At 44.1% G+C, this 26718-nt stretch overlaps 1 protein-coding gene across 1 annotated transcript in view; it reads left to right on the top strand.

The window, feature by feature from the left end:
- RALGAPA2 (Ral GTPase activating protein catalytic subunit alpha 2) overlaps window positions 1-26718 on the top strand; it is a 261082-nt gene that overhangs the window by 28071 nt on the left and 206293 nt on the right. The window contains 3 exon segments of the mRNA XM_055544102.1: window positions 1124-1176; window positions 19075-19132; window positions 24512-24555. Coding sequence (XP_055400077.1) covers window positions 1124-1176; window positions 19075-19132; window positions 24512-24555 — 155 coding nt within the window.

Here is a 26718-nt window from a genome sequence, read left to right as displayed (position 1 = left end):
AGGTCACGTGGCCTCTTGGATTCTGGGGCTGGAGAGAAATAGACCCTTCTTGATGGGGAGAAGACTCTGCCGCTCTGTTGCCTTGTATCTCCTGCAGAGTCACGACGAAGGACTGATGAAAAGAAGGAGAGGCTTTAGAGTTTCTTGCTTTTAGTACAGTCTGTGTGTTGACTGGAGCCCAGGGGAGGAAGTTACCAAAACAAAAGAAGACAGGAAAATGGTTGCTAGGAATAACAAAATCATCTTGTGATCCCTTCAGCCCTCCAGTTATTCGGTCAAAACCTGCGTTGTTGGTTCTGCCTTCAAAACGTATCCAGAATCGCCAGCCTCTCCCCCAGGCTTCTCCTCCTGACCTCTCCTCCTGGCCTCCTCCCCTTGTCCTCACCTGGGTTACCATAGCCACCTCAGAACTGGCCTCCCTGCCACACTGTCCACCCTACCCCACCCCACCCCACCCCACCCCCGCCAAAGTCTCTGGGAAAGACCAGCTGGAGGGTTGCTTTACAGCATCTGTCAGTCATGAGCTCCACGCTGCAGACCCTCCAGTGGCCTCCTGGTCCCCTCACGCCCTGCCTGCCTGTCTCACCCCCATGTCTCCCCCTCGCTCCAGACACAAGGGCCTCCTCGTTGTATCCTCCCCATGCAGACCCGCTCCCCCACCCGGACCCTGCACTGTCCAGTCCCTCCGCCTGAAACACAGCAACCCCCCATTTCTGTAGCCCAGGTCTCCCTTGGCTGCTCCCTCACCTCTTTGAGCTCTTTGCTCAGGTACCCCCTTATCAGCAGGGTGTCCCCGACTTCCCTAGTCAACCCCAAACTACCCTTTTGGGCATTCCCATCTGCTTCTTGGTTTCCTCACTCATTTCTGGAGAGCCTTCTGTTGCCGGAATGTAAGCCTCCCCAGGGCAGGGGTTTACACCTGTGAACTCATGTGCCCTCAGGTCCCAGAAGAATTCCTGACACGGAGGCCATCCTTGGAGTTTGTTGAGTGAATGAGTGACAGCCGCTTCACAGAGCTGTGGGGGTTCAGATCCAGGGTCAGCAACATAATTTTAACCTAATTTTTAATATCTTAAAATTGGCACATTGTCATAATAATGAATTCTTTTTTTATCTATTCCAGGGAATAATAAGTCACAAAGGGAGGAGCTGGACTCCATTCTCTTTCTTTTTGAAGTAAGTTTTTATTAATTCATTTAGCTTTTAAGATTCTCGTCAAAAACATGGTATTTTAGATCTTTAATGTTACTTGAAGACAAGTAAAAATGATGGGCATGTGTATCCTTTTACAAACAAGATGCTAAGAATGTTCTTGTGATTTTTTTTTTCCCCTTGTGGGAGAATTTTTCCTCTGTGGGGATCTAGATGGGAAGTTATTAGATGGGAATGTTTGTACATTTTAAATGTTGATACTGCCAAATTGCTCTTCAAAAAGGTCGTATAAATCTATATGTAAACTTCCATGTAAGTCTTATGTAAATTTCCCCAACCAACCCTGGAGATAATTTTTTTCTTTTTAATATATACGAATTGACATGTAAAAACTCACAGTTTTTCACATATATTTCCCTGACTGCTTTTGAGGTTGCCACCTATGTGTCTCTGTGTTCACGAGTGTTGATCATATGTTCTCTCCAAAGGTGGAACAATGGCTGTGGCTTTTGATCTATTAAGAGTAAGGTCTTTCTTGTCTAGATGTATTAGACAAGTGATCAGATTACTGATGCCTTGAGAACTACACTGGAACCAGATTATAGGTTCTGAACGTTAATTGTTGGTTGTCTAGAAATGATTCATGCTTTGAAAAGACGTGTGCTAAGCTTGGTGGGAGACCAGCTTCGTGACTGTTGAGAAAAGTCGTATATGTGTTTGCTGCAGAGCTGACTGAAGGGGTGGCTGAGGGGGAAGGCTGTCCGGTTCGTGCAATAAAACAGATGCAGAAACCTCCAGCCTGGTACGGGTTCCCGGCTGGCAATCCATCACTGGTCACCCATCTCCTCCGAGGGCCATGCTCCTTCCTGAGTCCCAGACATTGATTCAGGGCATGTTTTGTGGTGTTTCTCTGTGTTTCCTGTGGTTACCCTGCTGTGAATGAAGCTGGCGCAGAGGAGCTGGTTTTAACAGGAGCTTTAATTATGTCTGTCATTTAAACAGGTGTCTACTGACCATTGCCAGTTGAACTTTTCTGTTAGTTTACATTATTTATGTAGACGGTTAATGCATTTGCTAAAGAACCCACCACACAGAGGTAAAGCGTGAGGATAAAGCTCACATGCTTGCCACACCCACCATCGCCACCTCCCCCCGCACCCCCACCCTGCCACTAAGTTTAAGGTCCAGAAACGGCAGTGTACCTCCTCCCTGACCACATCCCCGCTCTGGTTTGATCTCCTTGCAAATTACTTTATGATTATTCAGATTTTTTGTAAAAAAAATTCTGATTTGGTTAATTGCTTATTTTTCTAAGAATTCAAAAAATTTGGTCCTATCCCCAGTTTTAAAACTTATGGCCCAGTCCTTCCTTTAAGGTTCATAATCCCTTCAGTTTTATCTGCTTTGGATTAATCTTCATTATCTCCAAACTGTTACTTATTATTAGGGAAAGTAGTTGTAGTGTTAAGGTTGGTGCAAAAATAATTGCGGTTTTGAACCCAGAGTTTTAAATCATTATAACTAGGCTCAAACACATCCTTATTAATCAAAATAGGAACCATTACAGTCAACACATTTTTGCCAACAAGCAGTAAGTTTGTTTATTCTTGCAGCATAAAAATCTGTGCTTCAGGATTCAACACACTCTTGGAAAGCATTTTCTACATCCTGCTAGTTATGGAAGTGTTGTCCCTGCAAAAATTGCTGAGATGCTTGAAGAAATGGTGGTCGGTTGGTAAGAGGTCAGGTGAATATGGCAAAACTTCGTAGCCCAATTCATTCAACTTCTGAAGCGTCGGGCGTTGTTGTGGTGAAGAATTGGGCCCTTTCTGTGGACTGTTGCCCACTACAGGCCTTGCGGTTTTCAGCGCATCTCATCGATTTGCTGAACATACTTCTCAGATATAATGGTTTTGCCGGGATTCAGAAAGCTGTAGTGGATCAGACCACCCAACAGTGACCGTGACCCCTTTTTTGGCTCAAGTTTGGCTTTGGGGAGAGCCTTGGAGCTTCTTTTCCATCCAGCTGCTGAGCTGGTTATCAGTTGTTGTATAAAATTCACTGTCACAATCTGATTGAGAAATTGTTCGTTGCTATTGCACAGAATGAGAGTTGATGACGCTTCAAAATGACAGTTTTTTTTTTATTTGTGGTCAGCTCATGAGGCACCCATTTATTGAGCTTTTTCACCTTTTCAGTTTGCTTCAAATACCAAGTGACCATAGAACAGTCAATGTTGAGTTCCTGGGCATCTTCTCGTATAGTTGTACCAGGATCAGCTTCCATGATGGCTCTCAGTTGGTCCTTGTCAACTTCCAATGGCTGGCCACTATGTTCTTCATCTTCAAGGCTCTTGTCTCCTTTGCAAAACTTCTTGAATCAGCACTGTCCTGTACATCCATTAGCAGTTCCTGGGCCAGTTACATTGTTACCAGTTGTCTCCATAGCTTTACCAATTTTGAACTCATGGCACCTTATCCTGGAACTTAACCCAGAGATCAAACCCACGCTCCCTGCATTGGAAGCTCGGAGTCTTAACCAGTGGACCACCAGAGAAGTCCCTCTGTGTGTTTTTGCTTTTTTTTTTCCTTTTCATGTTTTAACTTCTTTGGTTTGGTATTCCTATGTGGCTGGTTGCATTTGATTGTCTCTTGATCCTTGTTCATTATTAGACATCTTTTACTTTCTGAAACAGAAGATTTGACACTGTATCTGATCATTCTCCTATCTGAAGTCTGTCTTTGGTTGTCAAAAGCTATTGGTTATTTCTTCAATCTCTCAGAGTAGCTTCTTCTCTTGTACGTTTTGTGATACCACTTTGAGATCCGAACTCATGGGATGCATATTTAATTTGTTTGAATCCTTTTTTTTTCCCTCAAAGGGTTTGTTTTTGCTTTTGCTTGGGGTCTGAGAGTGTGCTTGTTTGGGGTCCCTTTGGCTCCACTTGAGGGTCCTGGTTCCTTACTGGCATCCCAGGCTCAGTTTCTCACACCCACGTTGGGGTGGGCTCGAGATCTAGAACATGAAGATGTCCTTGGATCCTCCTTGGATTTGGCATTTGCTTCCCTCCTGCTTCCTCTCTGGCTGTGTTTTAAGTCCTTGCTGGTTTCCCTGTGTCCCTGAAGCATGGAAATGACAGTTAACTTTTGCTGTCGCTGTCCCACAACAGGAAAGCCCATCAGAGCCTGTAGCCTTGTACCCCTTTGGGGTGGGGGGCTGGTTTCAACACCTTCTCCTTGTGCTCAGAAAGTTTAGATTAAGGACGGTGTTACTCCCCATACATTACCATCTGCAGGGGGTTTGTTGCTCGTGTAAGAGAACAAATATATCTTATTCACAGCTTTATAAAACCTTCATCTGGTGCCATAAACATGAGTGAAAAATGAACCTGCACCGCTTCTGTTTTTGTTTATGTTGTCTCTGTCTCCATCCTCAGAAGGTGGGTTATAATTTGCATAGTTTGTTCTGAGGGTTGTGTAACTTCGTCGCCACCGTCTACAAGTTAGTGCCACTTAAAAAGAGGTGGTTTATGAGGATTTGAAGGTAAATACTTATCAAGGTGTAAATAATTGGGAAAGGCTTCCTTCAGAAGAAGTGGAATTATTAAGACGTGTTAAATCGCAGAAGGGCTACTGTGTAAAGATTGTCAATAAATAAGAAATAGATTGGAAAAAAGCACGGAGGTAAGGGAGTTAAGAAGGCAAGAAAGAGGAGCCTGTTAGGGGAGCTACTGCTTGCTCTGTAAGTCAGGGCTGTCTAGACGGGAACCTTTGAGGAAGGAAGCAGTCATTTTTTTCAGTATAGTGAGCTACCAACCACATCACCCTGCTTGATGAAGCAATGGTGTCAGTCCAGGCTGAGTCTCCTTTAGGCAGCCGGTGGAGCATTACATCTGCCTTTATGTTCAGTGGAGGATGGTACCCCTCAGAAGCTGACCTCAGCCACCCTTGCCCTTAGTTTCAAACTTCTGTACCACTTGGAGTAACTCTTGTTGCTGGCTCACAGTGACGTTTTTCACAACTAATTGAGGTTATGACTCCTTAGTTTTACTCTTCTTCTAAAAACATATTTCATGGCACTTCCCTGGTAGTCCAGTGTTTAGGAATCTGCCTGCCAAGGCAGGGGACACAGGTTCAATTCCTGGTCTGAGAGGATCCCACATGTGGTGGAGTAACTAAGCCCATGGCCACGAATATTGAAGCCTGAATGCCTAGAGCCAGTGCTCTGCAACAACAGAGGTCACAGCAATGCAAAGCCCAAGCACTGCAACCAGAGAGTAGCCCACGTGCAGCAACACAGACCCAGTGCAGCCAAAAAAAAAAAAAAAATCATCTATAATTGCTGTGTGTTTCAAACGGGCGTGTGGAGTTGATGGTGTGGGGCCCCCTGCCATGAGTCTCCATTGCTGTCTTGACCAGAATGTAAATGCTTCACTTGGGCCATCCTGTTTAATCCTTTCAGGAAATTGGAGGTAGATACAGTCTTTTCAGTTTTTTATGGATAGAAGGATGGGGGCTTCATTGTGTCAGGTGACTTGCCCAAGGTTGCATATCTGTCCAGTGGTAGATAGAGGCTGAACCTCTGGTCTCACTCTGGAACCCATTCCTGAACTCAGCACCGGGCTGTGCACCACTTAGGAGTCTCAATGATCAAGCTGTGCTCCAAGGGCTGTGATACCAGCATACGCCTATTCTTGTGCAGGCCATTCATTCATTAGATGTGTTTATCGCATACCTACTCTGTGTCAGGCGCCCTTCTAGATGCTGGAGGTACAGCAGTGAGTTGGACAGAATCCCCTGCCCTTATGGAGCATGTGTTACATTTCGTGGTAAACTGAAGAGTCCCTGGTGAGAACGGGTACGTCAGAGCGCCAGTAACCACCTTCTGAGTCAGGAAATTCTGAACGGCCCTTCTCAGAAGTGACGGTGGCCCTTGAGGTGGCTACCTACATAGGTCAAAGGAGGGTTGATGTGGCAATGTCAGGCACCTGGTGAATGGGTTTCAAGGTCAAATAACTGACTTGACTTTGAGATCCTTCTGGATTCAGCAGTTGAGAGGTTTTTAACCCTTCCTGGAATTTGTTTTAATCAGGTGTGGGAAGACTCACAGACCTGAAGATGATTGGCATGAAGGCAGAGGTTGTTATAGTACGTACAGTGCCAGAAGCAGGAAGTGTGGGACGTCAGGTGGGCCCTGAAGAGAAGCTCCAAGGTGACGAGAGCAGGAAGAGAGGAACGGAGGTGGCTTCTGTGGGAAGGAAAGGGCCAGGCAAGGTCATGAGCAGGCAGAGCAGATTTAGGGTCAGATAATTTGAATCCTGTCAGTGGGCTGTGGGCCATGGGGGTGGTCCCTGGCTGTCCAGGACCTGGTCCCCAGGTGATCTGGGCAGGAGATTGTGTCCCAGGCAGTGAGAACCCAGTAACGGAGGTGGCCGTGTGCGGATTTGGGCTTGACTGGTTTGCATATCGAAGGCGCGCTGGCAGGTGCTATCCAGGAATCCGCTAACCCTGGGGAGGGTAGTCTCTGCCAGCCCAGCAGGGCTCCAGGCGTCAGAGCATCAGGAATCGAGAAAATGAGAAGCCACAGTTGTTAAAGAGATGCGTTTCTAGCTATCTGCGACGCTATACTTTATCCTTCCTTTAGTAGAGAGACAGGGTGTCTGGATTGTTTGACAGCAAGGTGTTTCCCCAGCCTCCCACTCCCCAATTAAAATACACATCTGTAGAAGAGGTTTCATATCAAACTTACCTGTATTTTGGCCTCAGATGCTACTTATTCATCTGTTTTTCCAATATCACACAGTTAGCAATCACAGATCTACAGGACATTTGATTCCTGGATCTGTTGGTTTTGAATTTATCCAGCTTACCCCAGGAGACTAAATAAACCCTGTGTTTGTCCTCCCCAGAGACTGAATGGGATCTTTGCCTCCTGTGAAGTATTGTCGGAGCTGGTCTCACACTTGGGATCCCTGGGTCTCCTGTGCAGGCTCCCGTCCGGCTTGGCTGTCGGGGCCACTCTGTGAAAGTGCTGTCAGCCCCCTGGGCTTGTCACCTGCCACCCTCCTTCCCACCACCCGCCCCCTCCCCCTGCCGCGCCTCCCCACCCAGGCCTCTTTCTGCACAGCTTCCCTCCTGCCTCTTGGTTTACAGAGTTCTCTTTTCAGGGCCTGTCCATTATGCTTCTCTTCATCTGGCCCATTTTTCAGGCTCTGTTCAGACCCACCCGTTTCTCCTGGCATCTGCAGCTGAAGGTGCCCACTGTCCTCTGTGAGCTCCTAGAATGCACTCCGGCTTGTCCCAGCTGGTTGTTCCTAGTTTTCCCTGAAGGTGGCCCTCTCTTAGCTTCCTAACCAGACAGGAAGCTCCTGGGCCGGCCCTGCTGCCATGAGAGAGCATCCTTTGGGCCCCCACAGCGTCTCGCACTTGATAATATTTGTTGTTGGATTAAAGCCTCTTAAATTCTCCATTTATCTCCCATGGGATCATGTGGTATTTTTATGCTAAAAAAGTATTTTCTTTTCTCACTTGAAACTCCCTGGACAAAAGAGATAGGAGAAAGGTAGCAGAAGGGCGGGCGAGGTTTGGATCCGGCTTTGGTACAGCGAGCCGCGTGGCCTTGACCAAGGCCCTGAGCCTTCCTTTGTCTTAGAGCCTATGCCTCTGCGGCAGGGGTGGGACCAGCTGAGTTCTGGGGGCACCTCAGTTCTACCAGCCGAGGGTCGCACAAAGGTAGTTCTGACCGAAGTCTCCAAACAAGACATATTCAAAATAAGAAGTTTGCAGAGAAGTCTTTTTTTAGCCTGAAATTTAGCTTCATGCTTCTGTTTAGTTTTAATATTCAATCCGTTTACCTCTGGTTAGCCTTTGAGTCTCTAAACATCCCTGTTGCTTTCTTCTCTGGAGCAGCCCTGTTCACCAGAACTTTCTGGGATGATGAGACTGTTCCATATGCAGTTAGGCCACCACTGGGCCACTTTGTGCTTGGAACGTGGCTAGCGTGACTGAGCAACGTAAATTTTAATTGTATGTCATTTTATTTGATGTAAGTTTTAAACTTAGGTGGCCACATGCGTGTTAGTGGCTGCCAGTTGGACCGTGAGGCTATGGCGTGTTCCCGCACAGCCTGGCCGCCTCGTCTGGGAGACTCGTTTCTTCTTCCTCAGGCACCTGGTTAAGTCCTCAGCCTGTGACTCTTCCCTGTCCTCGTGGGGAGCGGACTTCACCACAGGTTTAGGGTTTTGCTGCAAGGAGGCTTTGGCTGAAGGGAACACGCCCCTGCCTATTGGTTGGGGAAGTGGCCTTCTGCAGATGCAGAGTTGAAAAGTCAGAAAACAATTTCATTCTTCTCTTTTTGTGCTTATGTTAAGATAAAATGAGCATTCTAAATCAGGGGCTGTCAAACGAGGTCAGACTTCATGTGCCCCCTTCCGTCCATCCCCCCAATAAAGAAAACAGCATCAGTGTCCTTCCTCCCAGGGGGCTGCCCAGCGTCCTCCCCACCCCTCCGTTGGTGGGGGGTTCTGGTGGGAGAAGCCTTGACCTCAGAGCCAGTGGTGAGTCGCCTGGAGAGCACGGGTGACCCGAGGCTTCTTCAGGGGCCGACAGAATAGCAGGGTGTTACTGGGGCCCATAGGTTTTGTTTTTCCTTCGCTAATGAGGATGACTTTGATGTGGACATCAGTCTCCTCCTTGGCATCTGTGGGGGTGATGCTGGCTCGAAGGGGACCCGTCCTGGGCAGCCTTGCTGGGCACACTGGTGTCTGGGAGTCGTAATGACCAGCTGGGAGTCTAGGACTCTAGTGGGCTTTCTCTCTTTACTCTAATGGAATTCAGTCTGGGCTCTCTTGTTTTTCAGTGTTCCATGGGAGCTTATATCGATAGTGGGTTTAGCCTCAAATTCTTTTCCTCAAAATAGGGGGAAAAGACTTTCAGTAGCCTTCTAGATGATAATAAGTCAGCTGGACCAATGCAGAGCCCCAGGCTGTGTGGGAGAAGAGGAGACGACAGGCTGGTTTTCGCTCTGTCCAGTTGCTTTCCCTGTGCCATTTCAATATTGACTGTATTTACCATACATGCATTTATTTATATATTTTCACACTTAATAGTCCCGTTCTACCTCAGATATTAATAATGAAGAAGAATTGCCTGAAGTGAAACTAGAATCATGGCTATAATAGGATTATAAACCATTCTGACAGGTTTGCCCCCTCTCTACCTCTCTCCCTCTCCTCCACCATTCTTCTTTTGGTGGATCTGTGTATCCTTTATAACTTTTTGAAAATGAAGACCAGTTTGAAGCTCCTGCAGAGGTTCAGGGGAAGTGCTTGGGCTGAATCATGGCCAGGTCTGTGCATTCAGGGCAGGTGATCGGTAGGATTAAGTCACGGGCCTTTGTCTCTTCTGAGCAGAAAACACAGAGCAATGCCACAGAATTGTGTTTTCACAGTTAAGGAGTTTCCACAGCCCCTGGTCTCCTCCGCTTTATTTGTCATTATTTATTCCAGACTGTCCACCATACAGCAGTCCTCCTGGGCGGCTCCTCACTCCACACTGAGGGTCTCTCACACTGTTAGTGCTTTTTATTTCTTTGTCCTGTAAGGACCCGTTTCCTGCTATTGAGTGGAGAACGGACAAGAAGAAATAAAATGAACACGAAAAGCAGATTCTTCTTAATTCCTTGAAATCTAAGTTCTTGTTGAGGATTTCAAATATTTGGATGCTTCTATGGATTTTTTTGTTTGTTTTTTTCCTCTTAAAAGACTGGTTCCAACTTTGAGTGTAGCTCCTTGGTCACTGTCATAATTCTAAATGACTGATTGCAGTTGAGAAAAGTCAGGGTCCCCAGAGAACAGAGCCAACAGAAATTCCTCTCCACCCTGCAACCCATCCTGAGTTCTAGTCGGCCAGCGGAGTCAATGCCCCGGATTATCATGACCAGGGTACTGGGTCATTGTCATGACACTGGTGTTTATTGTAACACCAGTTACAATGTTATGTATATTCACTTATTTATTTATTTCAGACTTTAAACTTTTTATTTTGTATCGAGGTATAGCTGATTAACAATGTTGTGGTAGTTTCAGGTGAATAGCGAAGACACTCAGCCACACGTATGCATGTGTCCACTCTCCTCTAAACCCACTCCCAGCCAGGCTGGCATATAACATTGAGTTGAGTTCTATGTGCTATACAATAGGTCCTTGGTGGTCATCCATCCTGAATATAGCAGTGTGTGCATGACCTTCCCAAACTCTCCAACCATCCCTTCCCCTCAGCAACCATAAGGGTATTATGTATATTTAAAGTAATCATCAGTTCAGTTCAGTTCAGTTGCTCAGTCGTGTCCGACTCTTTGCGACCCCATGAATCGCAGCATGCCAGGCCTCCCTGTCCAGCACCAACTCCCGGAGTTCACTCAGACTCACGTCCATTGAGTCAGTGATGCCATCCAGCCATCTCATCCTCTGTAATCATAGAGACGTAGAATTGACCTGGTTTTCTTCATAACGTTAGTCATGCTTGCTGTTTTTATTAATGTTGGGCCCTTGTTTGGGGGCAACTGCAGGTGGGCACATGCGTGTCACAACCATGTGTGATCTGCTCCCCAACACCACTGAGACTTCCTCAAGTGGGGTTACAGGGGAGGCTGGGGTCCAGCTGTGCCCTTTCTCCGTGGTCTCAAGTATAGGTGGGGGTGGTGAGTCAGCTCAGTGATCGCTCCCTAGCACCGGGCCCTGCACGAGATGTTGGGGAGATAACACAACCCGGGACCGGGTCTTCTGTTTCTGGAGCATGTATCTGCTTCTGATCATGAAATCTTTATGATCTCTGTAGACGGGAAGATGGAAGCAGGGTATAAACATCTAATCGCTTCTAGAATTCTAATTGTGGTTATAATTCAGCAATCTTTTTACATGTTACTAATAACAATTTGAATTAGATGACAGTGTCTGAGTTGAAAGGAGCCATTTTCACTGGACATTTTAACTTCTAAATTTAATACCAAGACTACAGTTTTCCTTATGCCTTGTGACTTCTAGGTGAGAAACTTGGGACTGACCCAACAGGATATACTAAATTACTCAGTTTACATGGGAGGAAGGGGATACCGAAGCTGCTAGACAAGCCTGCGGCTGTGTGAAATTACACTCCAGTGGCCCTCTGCCACAGCTGGGGTGCCATGGCCCCTCTCCTGTGGTGTGCACCATGGCCCTGGGTGGCTGACACCTCCAGGAGTGGGTCTACCAGAGGCAGCACCCACAGATGCTCCCAGGAACCCCGCAAGGGCAGAGGGTAGACTCTGCGTCAGGACCACATATAAGAAAACCTCACACTAAAACTCGAGCACGTTGTATTCACTGTTAGAACAGCAGGAGATACACAAAGACCCTTTTCTTTCCCTTTAAACTGATTGGAATTCATAGGTGACCACAGTTTGGACCAGTTGGTTTCTTCATGTATCAGTTTAGGAGACAGTTGTGCGTGTGTTTGCTGTTATCCGATGGTCATTTTTCTGCGGCGTGTTTTGCTTGGATGCAGTGTGGTGGCTGCTACGCTGACACCCAGCGTGTGAGATGCTCGCCCCGCGGGACAGGCTGCAAAGCCTGCTGGCACCAGCTGCTCCTGCGGACCTGGTGTTCCCTGGGTGAACTTGGCAGAGGAGCTCGCCGTGGGCTGACTGCGGTTCTGTGACACGTTCTAACTGTGTGGAAGCGGGTGTTTAAATGCGTTTAAATCCTTGTAGGTTCTAGGGGTACAGGAACCAGGTGCTAGCATCTCCTGGGGGAGTGGTTATTTCTCTGCCTGGAAACTCTCTGGATGTAAAAATTTTTTTTTCTTCTTGTTCTGTGAAAAATGGCACAGAAAAAACAAACAGCTGGTTGTGTTGGTATCAAACTTGAAGAGATCTGAAAAATGCAGTTTCTAGCCAGGAAATAGAAGCTTGAATTGAAGAAGAGGTGGCAAGTTTGGTTGTGACTGAGGTTTCCTGCGTCAGAACCTCGGGTGTAAAGAAGACTCCTCTTGGGGGTGTTCCAGCCAGTGGGTTACTCAGAGCAAAACCACATCTTGTGGGTCGAATTATGTGCTACTATGTCACTTTCTGTATTTCTTGTTGTTTGTCTTTGTGTGTTTGGAAACCAGTTCTGAGTGACTTGGTCTTTGGTAGAGGAATTTAACTTATTTATATTTATTATTTTTGTGTGTGATAATTAGCATTAACATTTTTTTCTTCTACTCTTGTTTTTTGGGGGAGAGGTTACTGACTGTTTATGCTTTGGGATTTGGGAGATATACTTTCGATTTTCTATCATTTCTATCATTGTTTAAATTTAAAAATTGCTATTAAAAATTTCTTTTTATTATCCCTGGTGGCTCAGACAGTAAGGAGTCTGTCTGACGTGCAGGAGGCCCAGGTTTGATCCCTGGATCAGGAAGGTCCCCTGGAGGAGGGCCTGGCAACCCACTCCAGTATTCTTACCTGGAGAATCCCATGGAGAGGAACCTGGTGGATTACAGTCCATGGGGTCTCAAAGAGTCGGACACAACTGGGCGAATGACATAACTGACAACCGATCAAGAATAAAGCAGTGTTTGGCGTTACTTTTACTTTACCCCCATATATCTTTTGTCCATCTTACTTTTTAGCTATTTTAAGCACTTTTTGTCCAGATTATTTTATTGTAATATTTTTAACATTTATTTCTCTTATGTTAATGGTTTTGAAGATTTGTTCTATTTTTATGCCCGTATTAATTCCAGTTATATAAATACAGATTGTTGTTCATGGTGTTTATGCACCTGCACCCTTGTTTTTGGATTATTTAAAACTAATCTCTGTATTTGCTGGAATATGAATCATTTAGTATGTTGAGGAGGTGAGGTATGGGGCTGAAAAATTCCCAGCTCTAGAATACCTTTTTTTAAAAAAACAACAACAAAAACTTCAGACAAATATAGCTGGCTCTACGCTTTTCAAATAATCTGTTTTTCTCAATACTCTGAATTTTGTTTGCTTTGCAAAAGAGCTGTATTGTACTCTGTGTGTGTGTGTGTGTGTGTGTGTGTGTGTGTGAGTGCTAAGTCAATTCAGTCATGTTTGACTCTTTGCAACCCCATGGACTGTAGCCTGCCAAGCTCCTCTGTCCATGGCTCCTAGGGGATCTTCCTGATCCAGGGATCAAACCTGCATCTCTTACGTCTTCTGCATTGGTGGTTCTTTACCACTAGTGCCACCTTCTCTAGCCATCTGTGTTACATGCCAGATTCACATGCAAGACCTGGCTTGCTGTGGGACATCTGTTCTTCTGTATGTCTCTCTTCTGCTGCCCCTTCTCAGAGTGGCCTGCTGTGAGCAGCTGACCATGCTGCCTTCTGGAGCTTAATATTGCAGAAAGACCGAGGTCAACCTGAGTTTCGTTCCTTTGTGGATAATCCATTTGTTCTTCTCAGATTTTCTGTAGAACTTTTAACTGTATGTTGAATTTGCAGCTTTGAATGTTCTACATCTGGACCCTTATCTCTCTGTTCAGCTTGATTAGTGCTAGGGAGGTCTCGGGATGCAAGAGGTTATGTGGGAAGCTCTGTGGTGACTCTAGATTCATGCTTTCTGGGTTTTCATCTCCATGCAGTATTTTCTGATTTCAAACATTACCTGTGCATCTACTGTTTTTATTTATGTAGATCTTAAAAAAGACTCAGTGTCCTCGTGGGTCTCTTAAGACTGTGAGTGAAAATTGCTTTAAAAAGTACCCTATTCTTTCAGCAAATCTATTTCAGAAGGAAGAATCCATTTCTTTTGAGGATGGTCACTCCTTTGCTGCATATTCTACGGATATCCTGCTTTCTCAGGAGGGGGCCACAACCCCTACTCCTCTTCACAGGTTCATCTGTGCTTTAAGCAGTGATTCCTCTGAGTGTTTTGCTCGTAGATGGGATCCTTTACCCTTTCTGAGTTTTCATTGCTTAAAGAGATTTTCCCACATTTTTATATTGATCAATTTCTAAAATACAGGAGGGAGAAATCAGATTCCATCCTCTTTTTTGTATGCATTCCCTATTTCCTTTAGATGTTTTTGCCTTGTATTTTAAGTGTTTGGCAATATTTTTTTCTTTTTCTCATTAGCCAAGAAAAGTATTGCCTTTTGAGTGATAATCTAATCAAGTATTAAGATTTACTGTAACACTGGGCAGGGACTTCCCAGGCAGCCCTAGTGGTAAAGAACCTGACTGCCAATGCAGGAGATGTAAGAGAAGTGGGTTCTATTCCTGGGTCAGGAAGATGCCCTGGAGGAGGGCATAGCAACCCACTCTAGTATTCTTGCCTGGAGAATCCCATGGACAGAGCAACCCGGCAGGCTACAGTCCATGGGGTCGCACAGAGTGGGACACGACTGAAGTGACTTAGCATGCGTGCACACACATAACGTTGGGAAAGCCAGTTCTATTCTCTTTGTCAAACGCCTGCTGTCAGGGTTCTGAGTTTCTGCGATGTCTGATTATGAGCACCTACCTTAAACTTGGGCATTTCTTTGTATCTGTTGTATGTGCCTGTGTATGTGCTAAGTCACTCATAGGGGTCCCTAAGATGGCTCATAGGAGGTCTTCTCTCTAGGAACGCAGCAGCTGCTAGAGGAGTGGCTGGTGCCTGTCATGTTGGGGAGGGATGTGGTGGAGGGGTGGTTGAGGTGAGCCCTTCTCAAGAGGTGATGTTTGAGTTGGGTCTTAAAGACGGAAGAGGCTGAAAGAAGACAGAGCTGTGCTTTCCTGGCTCAGTTAACAGCAGGGTGAGTGACTAGCTAGAAGGGTACATGGATAAGAAGAAAAGCATGACCTTTTAAACTCAAAATGTAGGTACCTTATTTTTAAGATTCTGTCGTTCCTAATTTTAGCTCCATTTCTCTTAAATTTCAAAGTCCCAAATGTTGACACCCAATATTCGATGAGACTATTTTGTCTGCACTGGATAGTCATTTTTAGTGAGAGATGAGTGGTGACCAGGCCCTGAGTGGTTGAACATGGCACTGTCTTTGTAGATCACTCTGGGACTCTCCAGGCCATCTGGCTCCTGCCCATGGGGTCCTGTTGAGACCAAAGCACGTGTGGCATTCACAGGACATGTCCTATAAAGCCACCTGCTCTGTCTCATCCTAAGTTTTCTGAACTCAAAAGGCCATGTGACTAAGTAAGACTTCTGTTCCTCCACACTGAACTTTGTGTTTTCTGGTCAGTGTTTTCTTCACCTTGCACCCTGGGCCTCGCGGCTGGTTTCAGGGAGAGTTGCTCACATGTTCTGTTTGTGTGCACAGAGCAGGTTTAACTGGTCATTGTTGACCAGTTAACTGGTCACGTTATCGCATCGGTGATTATGTGACATTTCCTCCTTCTTCACTGACCTCCTTTTCTAAGTGGAATCAAAATCAGGTGTGAATCTACTGGGATACATTGCAATCATCTAGGAATGATTTGCAAGAAAAAAAGGAGTTTCCCATACAAATTAGACGAAGATCAGCAGTTTTAAAGTACACGATAGCATCTTGTATAAACTGCAGCTTCCATTTCACATTATTCCTGGTCATGCAGTAGGTTCTGAAGAAAAAAGGGGCTGTGGATAATCACTTAAAAGAATGACAGATTCCCCGAGGTGCCGATCAGTAGTAAGACCTAATTTCTATTTCGAGTGTGCTGTGTTGGATTACCATACAGATGCAGCTGAGCACCAAGCATTAACTACAGCATGTGCCTTTCAGAAAAGTAATATTTATTCACGCTGTGTGGCTTTCCTGCATTTTTTAAAATTTTGCTCTCCAGTGAAACTGCAAACAAGATGTCAATAGCTTCTGTGGCATCCACAGTCGTGGTGCTTAGAATATTGGCTGCAGCAGCAATGCCACGTTGTATTGGCCTCCACAGAGGTAGGCTCCATCTGGGGCTTTCTGAGGGACAGGCTTAGCATTTAGGCACAGATAGTTGTGTGGGGCTTTGTTTTTATTGACCTCGTAGGCTTCAATGCATAAAAAATGACTCTTGCTATATTTGAGTGCAAAAAGCATCTCTGTGGGTGAGTTCAGCTTTGAGTTGTGTAATATTATGTCTGTTTGGGAATATTCTTAGTAGCTCAGATATTTGGCATGGTATTTCTTATCCAAACCTTACTGAGTTGATTTTTGAATATCTTTAAAGTCCATCCATTTTGGAAATCTGAAAATTTTTGTCTGGAAGTGGTGACGATGTCAGGCCTGACCTCGGAACAAGTTGGAGGCTACTTGTGGCCCACCAGCAGCGTCCTAGCACTCCTCGCCCACCGTTTTGCTGTAGTCGCTGTCTTTCTTTATATTTTGATGTATGGCAGAAGCCAACACAATATTGAAAGCAATTATCCTCCAATTAAAATTTAAAAACATAAAGGGGGAAAAAATAAAGTTAACAGCAGCAGCAAAAATAAAGACATTTTTTTCTTTGTTGCCTCCTAAGAAAGGAAACCTAAATCAAGAAGAGCAATCTATCTGTATTTTGAAAGGTTGAAAAGCACAATTCAGTGCCAGATGGTTTCCCGACGACAGAGATCTGAGGAGCCCGTGGGCATGCCACGCATTCATCTTGTCTGAGATAAACTCTACCCTGACTCTTGAGACTAATTTTCTCAGAATCTGCTGTACGAAATTTTTAGATTAAGTGGCAAGATGGGACCAGAAGAGAATCCTGGAGGGACTTCCCTGGTGGTCTAGTGGCTAAGACTCTGCACTTCCGGTGAAAGGAGCACGGTTTTGATCCCTGGTCAGGAATGTAGGTGGGATGCCAAATGCCCTTGGAGGAGAAAGCCTGACCCAAGAGGACACCCAGTTGCTGCTGTTCCCTCAGCTGGGGAGAGAGGACTAGATGGGAGGAGGAGACAATGCTGGGCTCCGCTGCCTGTGAAGCCTCAGCCAGCTGATGAGAAACAAAGCCAGCAGAAGTAGTAGGGTCATTTCTCTTAGGCCTTCAACCTCTCGATACGATGAGAATGTTCCAAGTAGTCACTGGAAGACAGCTGTAGCAGACAGACAGATGCACAGCTCATGTCCCCTCCAGCCAGGCTGCAAGGCTGCCGTCCTCAGCTTCCAGCCACCGCCACGCTCTTCCCATCATGTCCCCAGCCAGTGACCCACTGAGGCTGCAGTGAGGGGGCCTGGCCATCCTCAGGCACCCGGGCTCCTCCAACAGGCCATCTGCTCCCGGACTCCTGTGGGGCCATACGCTCCGAGTGGGGGTCTGGGGCTCCTCTGTTTCCTCATTTCTCTTTCACAGAGGCTGCTCCCCAGTAAACCACTGGCACTCTTAACTGCATGCAGGGTCTGTTCTCCAGAGAACTCAGCCTACAAGGATCATTATTCATTTGTTATCAAACATATTGAACCTCGCCTCTGTAGATGGAATAGGAAGTGGCAGCCCACTCCAGTGTTCTTGCCTGGAGAATTCCATGGACAGAAGGACCTGGCAGGCTATGGTCCTTGGGGTCGCAAAAAGTCAGACATGACTGAGCACACGTACTGTAGTAAATTTTTCAGTAAAAGAGAAAGTATGAGTTAAAGAATCACAAAAGGCAACAGCACTATTTATAATTCCCAATGTATGGAAGCAACCCAAATGTCCACTGACAGATGGTGGGTAAAGAAGGTGTGTATATATATATATATATATACACACACACACACACCCTCCCATCAAACACAGTGGAATACTACTCAGCCATAAAAAGAATGAAATATTGCTATTTGCAGCAACATGAATGAACTTGGGGAACATTATGCTAAGTGAAATAAGTCAGACAAGGCACATACTGTGTGACATCACTTATATGTGACATCTAAAAAATATAATAAGCTAGTGAATGAAAAAAGAAGCAGACTCATAGATATATTGAACAAATTAGTGGTTGCCAGTGGGGAAAGGGAAGAGGGGAGGTTGCAATATGGGAGTTGAGGTGGGGGAGAAGAGTTATTATGGGATTATATGAAATCCTGTGTGTGAAACTTTTGAAAATTGTGGGGTACTATAGAATTTAATTAAATCAGAATCAGAAGAAGTAAAGGTTCTTTGTTATATCTACCAGGGATGGTGGGAGGAGAGAGGATCATAACTACTATCCTAAAACTAATTTTTAGCTCTTAATTTCAAGAAATCCTTGCCACCAGTTTCATTTCCTTATTCCACGGAGTAAGGTCTCACCCTCTTTGTTCATCTTTCTTCCCAATTCTGTTTCTTGTCTGGAGACAGGTGATGCTTTTAATGGAAATGGGAAGTGGAAGGGGAAAAAGAGAAAACCTAGAGAATCTGGCATTTGACAGGTTATTTTTGTTCTATTTAAGCAATGGCTGTGATATAATTACAGTGATCCCTTCCGTTATTTTTTTCCCTTTTCTTTCTTTTAGGGAGAATTAAAGTTGGGGTAGTAATCTCTTTAAAACATTCAGGGAAGGAAGCTTGCCTGGGGCAAGTGAAAGAGACTGTTTCATAGGGGTCCAAGATAAAGTGAAATTTATGCTATTGCAAAGTGGTTTTTTTTTTTTTCCTTTTCTGAAATACATCTGTATAGAGATGCTGCATGCTTGCCTGCTCAGTCATGTCTGACTCTTTGCAACCCCAGGGACTGTAGCCCGCCAGGCTCCTCTGTCCAAGGCATTTCCCAGGCAAGAATATTGGAGCAGGTTGCCATTTCCTTCTCCAGGAGATCTTTCCGACCCAGAGATCCAACCGATGTCACTTGCATCTCCTGCATCACAGATGGATCCTTTACCACTTGAGCTATCAGGGAAGCCCTCTGTGTAGAGATATATAGATCTATAGCATGTACTATGGGCTGTCATGAAAATGTGTAACTTCATTCATTTGTTGTTTATTTTCTCTTTGCATCATATTAATTTTCCTTTTTTTTTTTTTATAGAAAATATTGCAGTTTCTACCTGAACGAATTTTCTTTCGATGGCATTACCAGAGTATAGGTAAGAACAATTACAAAAAATTTTAATTAATGTATATTTCTTCTAGTAAAATCGCCAATAAGCGATTGTGGATTTGTAATTCTACATATATATATATATGTGTGTGTGTGTGTGTGTGTGTGTAGCATATTTTTACACCTCTCTGTACCTCTTGCCCACCATAATGAAGACCTAGCACAGCCAAAAATAAATAAATATTAAAAAAAATACACTTTGGGCTTTAAAGGTATAGGCTCAATCAGTGAATGTTCACACATGGCCAAAATTCGTGCAGGGATTTTATATATGAGTCGTTGAATCTAGTTTGTTCAACTAGATTTTTCTTGTAGATAGTATAAAAACCAGGTACATAATTAAACTGCAAATGGGCTGATGACTTTTTAAGAGTATTCGTGTTGGTCATGCCCCCGGGCTACCCAGTGGCCCCAGATTTGCCTGGGATTGGGAACACACCCTCTGAGACTCATCTCTCATAGTTTCTATGGCTCACTCCTCAGGAGTCTGAGTCTGACAAGCCCTCCTGGTTCCCCCAACCCCAGTCAGGTCACCCAGAGCCCGCTCTTCCCGAGGGATCAGTAGCTCCCCGTGGACTTCACACCAGGACCCTCTCAGGGTGCATCACAGCCAGGCTGAGCCAACTCCGGGGACCTGTGTGCAGCCTGCCCGCCGAGGGCTGGCTGGGCCTGATGCCATGTCAGCTCACACGGTGCCCTCCCAGTGTCTTTCGTCCATCACCCCTCTGCTCTCTGGAAGCTCTCTTCTTGGGTTAAGGAACAGCCCTGCAGTCTCCTACACTGCTGAAACCCAGGTTTTCTCTGACTATTCTCTGTCTCTCTCAGAGGATGGGGATGAGATTGTGGCCTTTTTATTTTCCTGCAAGACCAAGTCCTGACCTTATCCACCACCCCCTCTATGGAAACCTCTGTCTCTTGAGGATGCTACGTTGTCCCTCCTTGTTGCCAGCGTGTCCTCTGATCTTTTGCCCACTTGCTTTCTTTTTAAATGGCTTCACTCTCTCCCAGTCCTTTTCCTTCCTGGTAAGTTACCCATCAGCCCCGTGACCCCTCACCCTCCGTGGCTTCCTGATTCTCCTCCGACCCTTGTCATGACGCACATCTCTGTTTAACCACAGCCTCCGTCCCACTGATCTGTCATTCAATCATTTCCAGGCTACCTGCTGGGTTTTTTTTTTTTTTACTTTTTTAAAGAAAACCTTTTTTTGGACTATCATTGACATACAACAAATTGTACATGCTTAATATATATTATTTGATAAGTTTAATCACGGGTCTACACCTGTGCATCCATGGATACCATCACAATGATGAATATAGCCATCACTCCCAAGAATTTCCTTCTGACCACCCCTGCCCCCTTCCCCAGGTCACCCCTTAGTCCCCTGATCTGCAAACACCAGTCTGCTTTTTGGCCTATAGCTTGATTTTTTAGAGTCTTATGGAAATAGAATCATGCAGTATATTCCTGTTTTGTTTGGCTTCTTTCACTCAATATAATTATTTTGAGATGCATCTGTGTTGGTACAGATATTAACAGTTCATTCTTTTTAACTTCTGAGTTGTACTGTATTCCATTGCATGGAGATACCATAGTTTACCATTTGATGATGGGCCTTTGGGTTGTTTCTATTAATAGTATTTGGCTACAGATAAAGCTACTATAAACATTTGCATGCAAGTCTTTGTGTGGACACGTGTTTTCCAATCTTTGAGAATGAAGTGGCTGCATCATATAAAGACATATGTTTAACAAAGTGTTTGTACCATTTTACATTCCTGCTAGCAGTGTGAGAGTTCCGGTTACACCACATTCTCATCAACACTTCGTATGATCTGAGTTTTAATTTTAGTGGTAGTGGTATCTCATTGTGGTTGTAATTTGCATTTCTCTAATGACTACGTGATCTTTAGCGTCTTTTCATGTGCTATTTGCCACCTGTATGTCTTGGTGAAGTGTATCTATGAATCTGTTGCCTGTTTTTCAAGTTGAGGATGTTTTTTCATCCTAATACTGAATTCTAAGAGCTCTTCACATATTTTGGTTATAAGTGTTTTAATCAAACATATGATTTGGAAATATTTTCTTCCCATCTCTGGTTTGTCTTTTCAGTCATAATAGTTTACTTCAGGGAGTAGATGTTATTAATTTTGATGAAGTCCAGGATATCAATCTTACTTTTATGAATTTTGCTTTTGGTGTCTTGTCTGATGAATCTTTGCCTAACCCAATATCGCAAAAGATCTGTGTTTTCTCCTAGAGATTGTGTAGTTGTATGTTTCACATTTAGGCCCTTGATTCACTCTGAGAAAATTGTTAATGCCAGTTTCCTCCAGTGGATTGCTGCTCCCCTTTCTTCGATGTTTCAGTGCCGGGAGGTCCTGTGCCCTTGCCCCACTGGCACTTTCAGCAGAGCTTGTGCACCACCCTTTTGGCGTTTCTCCATGTTCTTATCGCTCCTCTGGTGTCATACTGCCATTGCTTATTCATTGGTTTGAGGCATGATGCACACACACACACAGGGAGGTGTTTTTTTTTTTTTTTAATTAAAAATAAAGAAGAATTTTATAATGTCAATGTTAGATTCAAAATGTCTTTGTTATCTTTTAAATATCTTTTAAAGACCTTTAAAGGATTGCCACTTCATTGGAAGAGGTTTTGAAGCATTGAAAGTCTTGCAGTCGAAAATGAGATAAGCCAAGAAGTAGATTTTTGAAAGCAGTGATTAATTTGCTTCCATTGAAGTCAGGAAAGTAAAATTACAATACATTCTGTGTGATAAACATTTAAGCTAATGTGAGTTTTAATACTTTTTCATTTTTCAATACAGAGCTTTATAATTTTTAAGTATTTTTCAACTACTTTAGTGTACTTATTTGTTGTTTTTACACATGTGTCAATCTAGTGGCAATCATTAGGGTTGAAAAGACACATGCAGTGATGGGGTTGGGGATAATTATAGTTTGAATGAGGAGTTTAAACATCCAAATAGGAATGATATGTAGACAGAAACTTTTTGAAGTTAGAATGAAATGGATTTTGTAATGGTAAAGTAAAAGTAGAAATATCTCTGTGAACTTAGGGTCTTTAAGAAATACCTAATGTGGGAACTTCCCTGGTAGTCCAGTAGCTGAGACTCTGAACTCCCACTGCAGGGGGCCCAGGTTCAATCCCTGGTCAGGGAACTATCCCACAAGCTGCAACTAAGACTTCTAATGATTCAACTATAGTTCCTGCATGCCACAGCTAAGACTGGTGCAGCCAAATAAATAACAAACAAAGAAGTACCTAATGTGGCCAGGGAAGGATCTCGGATCCTCTTCCCTGGTTCTCATGTTGAAACCTTCTGATATGTGCCTGCACTGCACACATTTTTCTTTATAATATTCTTATTTTAAAAGTGTTCTGAGAGTTTCTGAATACAACAGGATGGAATAGATCAAATATATATTAGTTTTCTTTTGGACTATAACAAATTAACAGGATGATTTTAAAAAGCAGGGGACTATTGACAGATAATGGAGCAGAGATTCCCTGTGTCTCTTTGTAAAGTCTGTCCTTTTTATATGTATTTACTCCTCCCTGTGCAGGGAAGAGTGGATACAGGCAATTATGGGTAGGCTGAAAGTTTAAAATAAAAACGCTGGGCTCATTTCAAGATGGGGAAGGACTGACAATCCCCAGTGGTCACACACAATGACTGGAGAAAGTGTTTCCGAGGATGTGTTGTAAGACGGTGGATTTTTCAGATGTCTTGGAAGAGAGCTGTCTGTGCAGACTTCATCCCCAATCTCCTGGGAGGTGAGGTGTCTGCTGGACCTGGCAAGCATCACCAGGTCCCCCAAGGCATTATGAAACAAAAACTAAACGGGGGCAGAATGGACTTTGTCCAAAAAAAGATGAACAGGGAGGTGAGGGATGAGGACCAGTTGACGGGTGGGTGTGGGAGAGATAGTCCGTTAGCATAGGCACTTGAGCCTCAGCTCTAAGAGCCCCACCCAGGCAGTGCTGACTCTGAACCCCAAATCACTGGACGTGCTTTGGTGATAGGAGTAGAGGGAAGCAGGCACTTCCTCATTTAATCACAAACCATTGGTAATCTAGTGCTACAGCCTAGTCATGATAGTGGTGAGTTTCCTCTGAGCCCAGCATTAGGTGTAACAGCCGTCATACAAAGTTCCTTCAGAAAACTAGCTGGCTAATGAATTCCTAAAGTGCATGCATTTAGCTGATATTTGTGTATCTGTCCACATAGATGGGGCTTCCCAGGTGGTGCTAGTGATGAAAAACCCACCTGCCAATACAGGAGATGTAAGAGACTCAGGTTCGATCCCTGGGTCGGGAAGATCTCCCGGAGGACGGCATGGCAACCGACTCCAGTATTCTTTCCTGGAGAATCTCATGGACGGGGGAGCCTGGTGGGCTACAATCCATGGGGTTGCAAAGAGTCGGATACGACCAAAGTGACTTAGTGCACATGCATGTCCACATAGATACAACCTGCAGCAATTGTCAAGGCACTGACTCTGTTTCTTCGAACTACGTTGGTGTTGGAAAGTGATATCCATTTTTAAAATATTGCACAAAACTCTCCATCAGGAAATCTAAATAATATTTTTTTCTCAAAAAATTGGAAGAAAAGCTTAAGACTTCCAGTATATTCTCATTTTTAAAGATTATATCCTTTGTGAGGTTGAGACCTCATTTAGGGGCCACATGTGATACTGAGGTGGGGTTGCCAAGCCGTCTCCATGCTAAAGGCATGGACACATCTAGAGGGTCACAGGTACACGTCTCCATCCTCCTGAGGAGCCTTCTCGCCCCATAGGCTGTACTCCGTGGTTTTGCTCTTGGCTGAAGTAGTTCTGACCAAACTTTTGAGTCCCTCTCCTCGACAGTGACCCAAGTGCTCTGCAAGGTGATTTATAGATGGACTGAAACCATAAATGTGGTTGTCATTGCAAGCAGAGCGGCATGCTGTCCTGAATATTCGTAAAACGTTCTTGTAAAAATGTTTTGTGAGCGATAGTTTTATATTATGTTTTCCTTTAGAGATTTAAAAAAGTCATTCATTTTGTGCCTGACAGAAACATTTTCGCATAATCAATCCACTGTGGGCATTTAGGTTACCTTACTATCAATCATTTTGACTCTTTTAAAAGAATTTGGAGAAGTTCATACTTAAAATGCTTTTATCCTGAAAACATCTCTCCTTCTGTGACATTGCTTTGCTTCTGAAGGTCAGCCTTCTTCCTTTTATGTTTGAAAAATGGTATAAGCACATTTTTTCTTTCTAAAACTAAAAATAGATCTTAAATATGTATTCATATATTCCATTTCTAATTCATTTTTTTAAACTTTCAGGCTCAACTTTAAAGAAGCTTCTACACACTGGAAATTCTATTAAGGTATTTATTTTAGATGCAAATGTAATGGCTTTTTTCATTACTTTTAAACTTATTCATACCATAAAATGACAGCATTAAGCCATTAAAAAAAATTCTTTAAAATCCACTTAACTTAGTTTCAGTTTTTTATTGAGAAATGATATGACAAATATTGTTGGAGTTTTTGTTCTTACATCATAATTTACTGTGATAGACATTTTCAACCTTATCAGGAGAAAGTGGCTTGGGACTGGGAGTTTGGAATCCTGCGTTCTGATTTTGATTCTGCTATTCAGCTGAGGTGCTGACTGCTTCAGCTTCATCGTTGGAAAGAGAAGGGGTTGACCCAGGTCCTGCCTAAGCCTCAGAGCTAATGTTTCTGATTCTGTACACCCCAGTAATCTTGTTAAAGGCTATAGTTGTCTCAGAATCATTTTTTGCTATTTTTGAGAATGCTTGTGGAGAAAAAGGGCAGCAGAACCTTACTCTCGAATGTTTATTATTCTTTTTTTTGCAGCAGATTGATCTTATAATTTAGGTTAAAATTGGCTTATTTTAAATGACTGTGCCTTTTAAAATGACAGTATACTGTTTAATACTGGAATAATACTTATGACCCTGAAACATAAGTAGCAAGAGAAACCAGGATGTATATTTTATGGAAGATAATTCACTCATAGCTATTTAATTTATGTGTGTGCCTTTAATAAGCTAATATATTTTGGGGTTTATATTAGCTTAAACAGCCCCTAACCACTCAAACTGTATAGGTTCATGCTCTCTTACTTGTTGGAAAAAAAAGAGATGAACTGTCTATAGTTTCACGATTTTTCTGTATTTTCTCCTTTCTATTTTAATTAATGGTCTTATAGCTAAAACTTACCAGGTTGTTATCTTCTGTTTATTATTGACCTTATTTATATTTAATTATCTTAATAGCTCAGTTGGTAAATAATCCAGCTGCAGTGCAGGAGACCCCAGTTCAATTCCTGGATCGGGAAGATCCCCTGGAGAAGGGATAGGCTACCCACTCCAATATTCTTGGGCTTCCCTTGTGGCTTAGCTGGTAAAGAATCCGCCTGCAATGTGGGAGACCTGGGTTTGAACCCTGGGTTGGGAAGATCCCTTGGAGAAGGGAATGGCTACCCACTCTGGTATTCTGGCCTGGAGAATTCCATGGACTGTATAGTCCACGGGGTTGCAAAGAGTCAGACACGACTGAGCGACTTTGACTTCACTTCACTTTACTTTAAATACAGTTAACCTAAAAAATTGGAGACTTTATCAAAGTGTCTAGAAACTTTGCTCTTGTTAAATTTGATATAATTTGGTTAGATATACATAGAAAGTGAAAGTGAAGTCACTCAGTCGTGTCTGACTCTTTGCAACACCATGGACTGTAGCCTATCAGGCTCCTCCATCCATGGGATTTTCCAGGCAAGAGTCCAGGAGTGGATTGCCATTTCCTTCTCCAGGGGATCTAGCCCTGATATATATGTTTTTTTTGTCTGGCAGTGAATCGCATTATGTATTCAGCAAAGTCACCACTTATCTGCTGGGCAGGTGTGAGCAGGGCAGGGCAGTGGTGAGTCCAGGGCTTGTCTAGAGGGGCTCCCAGGGATCACAGTTGATGGGGTGTCTGTCTTGGTGTATTTGACTTCTCTGGGGAGTCAACCAAGCTTTTCTTCCCTCCCTTCCCTCCATCTTCCCCCTCATCCTCCCCACTCCCTTTCTTCCTTCCTCCCTCTGTCCCTCCCCCCTCCCTTTCATTCCATCCATCCCCTTTCCCCCTTCCTTCCCTCCTCTCCTTCCCTTCCTCCCTTCTTTCCTTTCTTCCCTCCTCTCCTTCCTTCCCTCCATCTCTCCTCCCCTCTTACTTTCCTGCAGACCCTGGGCCTGGTTTGAACCCTGGCTCTTTAGAAATTAGCACCATTTTGGTGTCACTGAAGAGGCACCAGGCAGCCCCTCAGTTGCCTGCTTTCGGAGCTCACTACATCTTTCCGCTGTGTCTGATTTTTTTTTTTTTTCATCTCTTTTGCTTATTTAATCTCTTTTATTGACATCACCTTTCCAGCCATTTAGGGATATAAAAATGGAGTTACCTGTGTTTATGAATTCTAGGAATGGGATGAAGCTGAAAGTTTTAAGTGCAGAGAAGGAAAAAGGTCACATCTGCCTGTATTG

This window comes from Bubalus kerabau, chromosome 13, assembly GCF_029407905.1.
Source record: "Bubalus kerabau isolate K-KA32 ecotype Philippines breed swamp buffalo chromosome 13, PCC_UOA_SB_1v2, whole genome shotgun sequence".
Classification (NCBI taxonomy): Eukaryota; Metazoa; Chordata; class Mammalia; order Artiodactyla; family Bovidae; genus Bubalus; species Bubalus kerabau.
This window is presented reverse-complemented; position numbering and strand designations above follow the sequence as displayed.